Source organism: Lipotes vexillifer, unplaced genomic scaffold (assembly GCF_000442215.2).
Source record: "Lipotes vexillifer unplaced genomic scaffold, Lipotes_vexillifer_v1.1 scaffold469, whole genome shotgun sequence".
NCBI lineage: Eukaryota > Metazoa > Chordata > Mammalia > Artiodactyla > Lipotidae > Lipotes > Lipotes vexillifer.
In genome coordinates this window covers 2641635-2649850 of record NW_006788006.1, presented here as the reverse complement: position 1 = coordinate 2649850, position 8216 = coordinate 2641635, and the positions used below count along the sequence as shown (strand labels likewise).

Below are 8216 nucleotides of genomic sequence, written 5' to 3'. Positions count from 1 at the left end.
GGAAGACACTGGGAAGCGCTGACCCTGCCCAGTGCCAAGAGCTTGGGCAATGTCCCAGGGACATTTGCTGTCATTGGGACTGTCTCACACTTGGGTTGTCACGCACCTGGAGGTCACGGTCCCACTGCTGCTTGCCAGCCAGAAGTGCATCCAAGACAGCCCGCATGCCCTCTTCCTTGTGCTGGTCCTGGCCACTGATGACGTAGCAGAGCGCACGCACCCTCCGGAAGAACTCCTTGTCCACCAGGCGGGCACTGCCCCCGCTGGGCAAGTAGGCCAGGTCGAGGTAGACGGGGGAACTCGGCGGGGCCAGTGACCCTCCTGGCCGACTGCCAGCTGACCCTGTGGGTAAGAGGGATGGGGTCAGTCGTGAGCTCTGGGGACAGGGAGGGGCTGAGACCCAGGGCCCGGGACAAGGCTCCCAGCTCCACCTGCACCTCTCTGAGTGGCTCCCTCCCTGGCAGGAAGCCTGATCTCCGTTTTATGGTTGACAAGCTCTCCCTGGCTTGTCCTGCAAACACCCCAGCCAACCCCTCAGTGCCTGGACACTCCCTGGCCAGTCCCTGGACACAGACATCCCCAGGGCCTGAGGGAGGGGGTAGCCAGGGAGGGCTCCCTGGAAGAGGGGGTTTTAGAGCTTGAGTTCCTAAAGCAGCAGTACCTGGAATTCTCAGCAGCATCCACCTGTTTAGTTACTCAAGGGGAGTCAATCGGGCATTTATCAAACTCTCCTGGGCACCGCACCCTGGGGACACGGCAGTGACCAAAACAAACAAAAATCCCTGCCCTCAAGGTTGACAGGGAGCCAGAGTGGGTGTAGGAAGGAGAGCTGAGAGAGGGTGATGTAGGCTGGGCAGCCTGGATGGAGCTGGGGCAGCTGCGCTCAGGGCCTTGTCCATGCCCTGAACCCAAAGCCTGTGCAAGGGGGACAAGGTCACCATTCCTGGGCCAGTGAACTCATCAACTGATTGAGGATGTAGCCAGGTCTTGGCCACAGGAAGCCTGCCAGGTGCTTGGTGTCTTAAGATCATAGACGTTGCCCAGTCCAGGGTGTGGGCCCAGAAGGCTGCTGGGGCATTTGCAGAATGAAATCCCCAGCTTTGGGCAAGGAGCGCCCCTCACTCATAACTGGGGACAGTGGTGTCGAGGACCCTGAGTGGTGCCCCAGGAAGGGAAAGCCACCGTGGCTGTGGAAGACGAGAGGGGGACAGGAGCAGCAGAGGCAGAACAGCAAAGTGAAGACAAAGGGAATGTGGACAGAAGCCATGGGGCAGGAGGACAGGGGTAGAGCAGGGACTGGCAAGCTATGGCCTGTGGGCCAAATATGGCAACTGCCTGCTTCTGGAAATACAGTTTTACTAGAACACCCACTGAGTACTTACTGAGCTGTTTTTGCGCTACAACACCTAGCTGAGTGAGTAGCTAGCTGAGTAGCTGAGAGAGAGAGACCATCTGTCCTACAAAGCTGAAAATGTTTACCCTCTGGCCCTTTAAGACAGGATTTGCTGACACTCATGTCGATGGTTTATCAGAAGCAGTGGGAGCAGGAGACCCTGAGTGGCCAAGACTGTGGCCTTTGGAAAGAGGCCAAATGCCCAGGAAGAGAAGGTCTCAGATGATCCCCAGCCTCCGGGTGCCAGCCTTGCCCATGGGCCCTAGGGGCCACCCTCTCTCTCTCCCTGCCACCGTGCTGGGAGCCCCTGACCTGCCAAAGGTCACAAGGGCCCATCAGATGCCTCTCTTGGAATCTGCCCAGGAAAGACAAGAAGTGGTGGCTCAGGGGGGCGCTGAGGCTAGAAGACAATCAAGAGACCAGGGTGGCCAGGAGCTGAGGACAAGCCACATGGGGAGAGAAGCTGGAGATGCCTGTTGGCTCCCGGAGGGCAGGACCACCCCAGGCAACTAGAATAGGGCTCAGTCCAGAGCAAGCGCTCAGTGAACATGACCCGGAGTTATTATGACTGTCATCGTTGTCGCTGCTTTCTCACCAGCCCTCTCTTGGTAATTCTAGACCTGCTCTGACTGATGCAGTGGCCACCAAGCACTGGAACGTGGTGTGAGCCAAGACATGCTGCGAGTGCAAACCACGCACCAGGCTCCCAAGATGTAGTGTGGAAAGAGAAAAGGGATCTAGTAATATTTTATATTGATTACATGCTGAAATATCATTTTGATATAGTAGTATGCAGGAAAGAATTAACACAGCAGGATTCTGGGACGATGGTATAGTAGGAAGCTCCAAGAATCTGCTCCCCGTCTAAACAGTTGTGCTGGCAGCCCCTCAGCATAAGTCTGAAGCAACTTACATGGGACTTAAAGGACTGTAAGTTTCTTCTTCTTTTCTTCCCCCTTCATTTTTTTTCTTTTTCCCCTTTTGGGAGCCAAACATTTAAGCACTAGGACACTCAAAAGCAGCTACTACATAGGGGAATTTAGAAAGCAACCACAGATGCCCAGCAAAAGGTACAGGATCAGAGAAGACATGAGAACACCCTAAGTTTACACCGCAGACTGATCCCCAGCACAGAGACAGCCCACAATAATCAAACAAAGAGCCACAGCAAACCCTGGGGAAGGGGGAATTTTGGATCTCAAGTTATCACTTTACTAGATTCAAATGTACAGTTTTCAATAAAAAAAAATCACAAGGTACATAAACAGGAAAGTATGGCCCAGTGAAGGGAAAAAAATTTAACAGAAACCGTCCTTAAGAGAGACCAAATGGTGGACTCACCAGAGAAAGACTTAAAACACTGTCCTAAAGATACTCAAAGAACTAAAGGAAGATGTGGAAAAAGCCAAGAAAACAATGTATGGAAAAAATACAAATATCAATAAGGAGATAGAAAACATAAGAGTAAATGAAAAGAAATCCTGGAGCTGGAAAGTACAATAACTGAAATGAAAAATTCGCTAGAAAGATTCCACTCAAGGTTTGAACAAGCAGAAGAATCAGTCGTCTTGATGACAGGGCAATGGAAATTATTGAGTCTGAGGAACAGAAAGAGAAATAATTGAAGAAAGTGGACAGAGCCTAAGGGACCTATGGGATACTATCAAGAGGACCAACATACACATTATGGGAGTCTCAGAAGAAAAAAGAGAGAGAAAGGGCCAGAAAGATTATTTCAAGAAATAATGGCCAAAATCTTCTTACATTTAATGAAAGACAAGAACATAAACATCTAAGAAACTCCATGAACCCCAAATAGGATACATTCAAAGAGAACCAGACTGAGACACATGATAATCAAATTGTTCAAAGATAAAGACAAAGAGAATCTTTTTGTGGGAAAGGAGTGATAAAGGGGACGTTTATAGCTATAAACACTTTTATTAATATCTCAGATCAACAGCCTAACTTTACAACTTAAGGAACTGAAAAGAGAAGAACAAAAGTAAATGCAAAGCTAGCAGAAGGAAGGAAATAAAGATTAGAGCAAAGATTTTTTTTTTTTTTTAATTTATTTGTTTATTTGGCTGTGTCGGGTCTTAGTTGTATTGTGCAGGCTTAGTTGCTCTGTGGCATGTGGGATCCTAAGTTTCCTGACCAGGGCTCGAACCCGCGTCCCCTGCATTGGGAGGCGGATTCTTAACCACTGGACCACCAGGGAAGGCCCCTAGAGCAAAGATTTTAATAGAGTAGAAAAACGACACAGAAGATCAGCAAACCCAAAAGTTGGTTCTTTGAAAAGATTAACAAAATTGACAAATCTTTAGTCAGACTGACTAAGAAAAAGAGAGAAAGAGCGAGGGAGAAGGGGCAAGGGAACCGGGAGTGGCCGGCGGGCGGGAGGCGGTGGCAGGTGCCCATTGTCCGGCGGGAGCTGCGCGGAAGCCCCGCACCTCCCCGCGCCCTTCACCTACTCCAGGGGCGCACGGCCCAATGGGCCAGTGCGGACGGGGGTCTCCTGGAGGCCTTGCGCCCGGAACCGCCCGCGGGGCTTGGGCGTGGCGCGGGGTCGCGCTCCCAGGCTCCTTCCACTTCCGCTGGGAGCTGGCTGTGGGCTAGGGCGCTGGGGCGCGCGGGGGGAAGAGCTGACTTTTAGGTTGAGACCCAGAGGACGAGGAACGAGGGCAGCAAGTTGGGAGGGGGAAGCAGGCCAGGCAGAAGTTGCCGCAGGGTCTGAGCGGGGGGGGGGGGGGCTGGGAGGGGGGCCAGAGGCAGCGGGGAGGAGCTCGGGCCACCATGCGACAACAAGGCGTTCACCAAGGAGCTGGACCAGTGGGTCGAGCAGCTGAACGAGTGTAAACAACTTAACGAGAACCAGGCTAAGGAAATTTTAACAAAAGAATCAAATGTGCAAGAGGTCCGTTGTCCTGTTACCGTCTGTGGAGATGTGCATGGTCAATTCCACGATCTTATGGAATTCTATAGAATCGTTGGGAAATCACCAGATACAAACTATTCATGGGTGACTATGTAGACAGAGGTTATTATTCTGTGGAGACTCTGACTCTTCTTGTGGCATTAAAGGTGCGTCATCCAGAACATATTACAATATTGAGAGGAAACCACGAAAGCCGACAAACTACCCAAGTATATGGCTTTTATGATGAATGTCTGTGAAAGTATGGAAATGCCAATGTTTGGAAATACTTTACAGATCTGTTTGATTATCTGCCACTTACAGCTTTAGCTGATGCACAGATATTCTGCCTCCATGGTGGCCTCTCCCCATCCATAGATACACTGGACCATGTAAAAGCCTTGGATCGTTTACAAGAAGTTCCACATGAGGGCCCAATGTGTGATCCGTTATGGTCAGATCCAGATGATCATGGTGGGTGGGGTATTTCACCACGTGGTGCTGGCTACACATTTGGACAAGATATTTCTGAAACATTTAACCATGCCAGTGGTCTCACACTGGTTTCTCGTGCTCACCAACTTGTAATGGAGGGATACAATTGGTGTCACGATCGGAACGCAGTGACCATTTTCAGTGCACCCAATTAAGTGCACCCAACGATAATTAAGTTATCGTTGTGGGAACCAGGCTGCTCTCATGGAATTAGATGACACTTTGAAGTATCCCTTCCTTCAGTTTGACCCAGCACCTTGTCGTGGAGAGCCTCATGTGACCCAGTGCACCCCAGACTACTTTCTGTAAATTCCTCCTGGGAAAACCTGCCTTTGTATGTGGAAGTACACCTGGCTTTTAAATATATATATATATTTAAAAACAAAACCAAAAAAAGCAACAGTAATCTATGTGTTTCTGTAACAAAATGAGATCTGTCTTGGCATTAAACCATATCATGGACCAAACTGTACCATACTAATGATGAGCATTTAGCACAACCTGAGACTGAAATTAGTTCAACACTATGTTCTAGATTGGTCGGTCTTAACAGTTTGCCTGCTGTATTGGTAGTAACCATTTTCCTTGGGACTGTTCAAGCAAAAAAAGGTAACTAACTCCATCTCCTTTTGCACTTTCTTGGAGATTTTAGTTAGAGTGTTTAACTGGCATGGATTAATAGGATTAATGGATTTTAATTAATGGATTTTATTTTTAAGAAAAATTCATAAAGCTAACTTCCACTTAATTCATTACCGTTTATTTTATTGAAATGTATAATTAACCGAAAAATTCTTGGGAGTACGTTGTCGTAACATTTAAAGAGATTTCCCTTCATTTAAACTAAATTACTATTTTATGTTGATCTGCATATTTCTGTATATTTGTCATGGCAGTGCTTGCATTCTATTTGGTGTACTGAGCAAATAAACTTTCCATTTTAAACAAACAAACAAAACAAAAAAGAAAAGCCTCAAATTAGTAAGATCAGAAATGAAAGTGGAGATGTTACTACCAATCTACAGAAATAAAAAGCATTATGAGAGTACTATGAACAATTATACACCAACAAACTGGATCACTTAGAAGAGATGTACAAATTCCTAGAAACACAAAACCTACCAAGACTGACTCACAAAGAAACAGAAAATCTGAATAGACTTATAAATAGTAAGGAGATTGGATCAGTAATCAAAACCTCCGGGGCTTCACTGGGTTTCTGCTAAACATTTAAAGAAGAATCATTAGAAAGGAAAAAGTATTCTCTGTTCACAGATGATATAATGGTATGTGTAGAAAATCCTAAAGATTCCACACACACAAAAGAAACCTGTTAGAACTAATAGATGAATTCAGAAAATAGCTGGATACAATATTAACACACACAAAAAAACAATTGCATTTCTATATGCTAACAGTGAACAATTCAACAAGGAAATTAAGAAAACAATTCCATTTACAATAGCATAAAAAGAATGAGATACTTAGGAATCAACTTAAAAAGGGAGTAAAATATTTGTACACGAAAACTACAAAACACTACTGAAAGAAACTAAAGAGAACATAAATTAATGGAAAGATATCCCATGTTCATGGATTGGAAGACTTAATATTGTTATGTCACCACTACCCAAAGTGATCTACAGATTCAATGCAATTCCTATCAAAATCCCAGTGATTTTTTTTTTTTTTTTTTTTGCAGACATAGAAAAAATACATTCTGAAATTCATATGGAAGCTCACTGGGATCCCAAGTAGCCAAGGAAATCTTGAAAAAGAAGAACAAAGTAGAAGGACTCACATTTCCTGATTTCTAAAATTACTACAAAGCTATAGTAATCAAGGCAATGTGGTACTAGTATCAAGACAGACATATAGATCAATGGAATAGAATAGAGAGCCCAGAAATAAACTGTCACACATATGGTCAAATGATTTGTGACAAGGGTGCCAAGAACATTCAATGGGGAAAGGACAGTCTTTTCAGCAAATGGCCCTGGGAAACTGGATATCAACATGCAAAAGAATGAAGTTCAATGCTTATTTAGCACCATATCCAACAATTAACTTAAAATTAACTCGAAAAGCAAAATATAAGAGTTAAAACTATAAAATTCTTAAAAGAAAACATAAGGCAAAAGCTTCATGACACTGGATTTGGCAATGACATCAAAAGCACAGGCAACAAAAGAAAAAATAGACAAACTCAACTTTATGAAAATCAAAAAATTTTGTGCATCAAAGGACACTATCAACAGAGTAACAAGGCAAGCCACAGAATGGGAGAAAATATTTACAAATCATTATCTGATAAGGGATTAATATCCAGAATATATAGAGAACTATCACAACCTAACCACAAAAAGACAAACCACCCGACTCAAAAATGGGCAAAGGACATTTCTAAAAAGATATACAAACGTCCAACAAGCACATGAAAAGGTGCTCAACATCACTAATCATTAGTGAAATGCAAATCAAAACCACAGTGAGATACCACCTCACACCCATTAGGATGGCTACTATCAAAAAGCCATAAAATAGGGCTTCCCTGGTGGCGCGGTGGTTGAGAGTCTGCCTGCCGATGCAGGGGACACGGGTTCGTGCCCCAGTCCAGGAAGATCCCACATGCCGTGAGCAGCTGGGCCTGTGAGCCATGGCTGCTGAGCCTGCGCATCCGGAGCCTGTGCTCCGCAACGGGAGAGGCCACAACAGTGAGAGGCCTGCGTATCGCAAAAAAACAAAAAAAAAGCCATAAAATAACAAGTGATGGCAAGGATGTGGAGAAGGTGGAACCCTTGTGCACTGTTAGTAGAGCGTAAAATGGTATGGCCACTGTGGAAAACAGTATGGCAGTTCCTCAAGAAATTAAGAATAGAATCACCATAAGATCCAGCAATCCCACTTCTGAGTATATACACCAAATTTGAAAGCAAGGGTCTCAAAAAGGTATTTGTACATCCAGGTTCATAGCAGTATTATTCACAATAGCCAAAAGGTGGAAGCAACTCAAGTACCCAACAATGGATGAATGGATAAACAATATGTGGTCCATCCATATGACGGAATACTATTCAGTCTTAAAAAAGGAAGTTCTGACACATGCTACAACATGAATAAAGCATGAGGACAATACACCAAGTGGAAGAAGTCAGTTACAAAAAACCCCAAATGCTATATGATTCTCCTTATATAATGTCCCTAGAGTAGTAAATTCAGAGACACAAAGTAGAATGGTAGTTGCCATGCGCTGGGGACAGGGAGGAATGGGGAGTTAGTGTTTAAAGGGGACAGAGTTTCAGTTCCACAAGATGAAAGAAGTTCTGGAGATGGGTGGTGGTGATAGTTGTACGACAATATGAATGTACTTAATGCTATTGAACTGTGCACTTAAAAATGGCTTAAGGTAGT

General features: G+C 45.0%; 1 protein-coding gene and 1 pseudogene across 1 annotated transcript in view; one reads left to right on the top strand and one right to left on the bottom strand.

Annotated features, from left to right (window-relative positions):
* The window catches only part of MAP1S (microtubule associated protein 1S), a 27538-nt gene that overhangs the window by 1108 nt on the left and 18214 nt on the right, over positions 1-8216 (bottom strand). Inside the window, exon 6 of the mRNA XM_007461023.1 lies at positions 107-342. Within this exon, the coding sequence (XP_007461085.1) occupies positions 107-342 (236 nt within the window). The remainder of the gene's footprint in view (positions 1-106; positions 343-8216) is intronic.
* On the top strand, positions 4200-5114 carry LOC103079608 (serine/threonine-protein phosphatase 2A catalytic subunit beta isoform pseudogene; annotated as a pseudogene).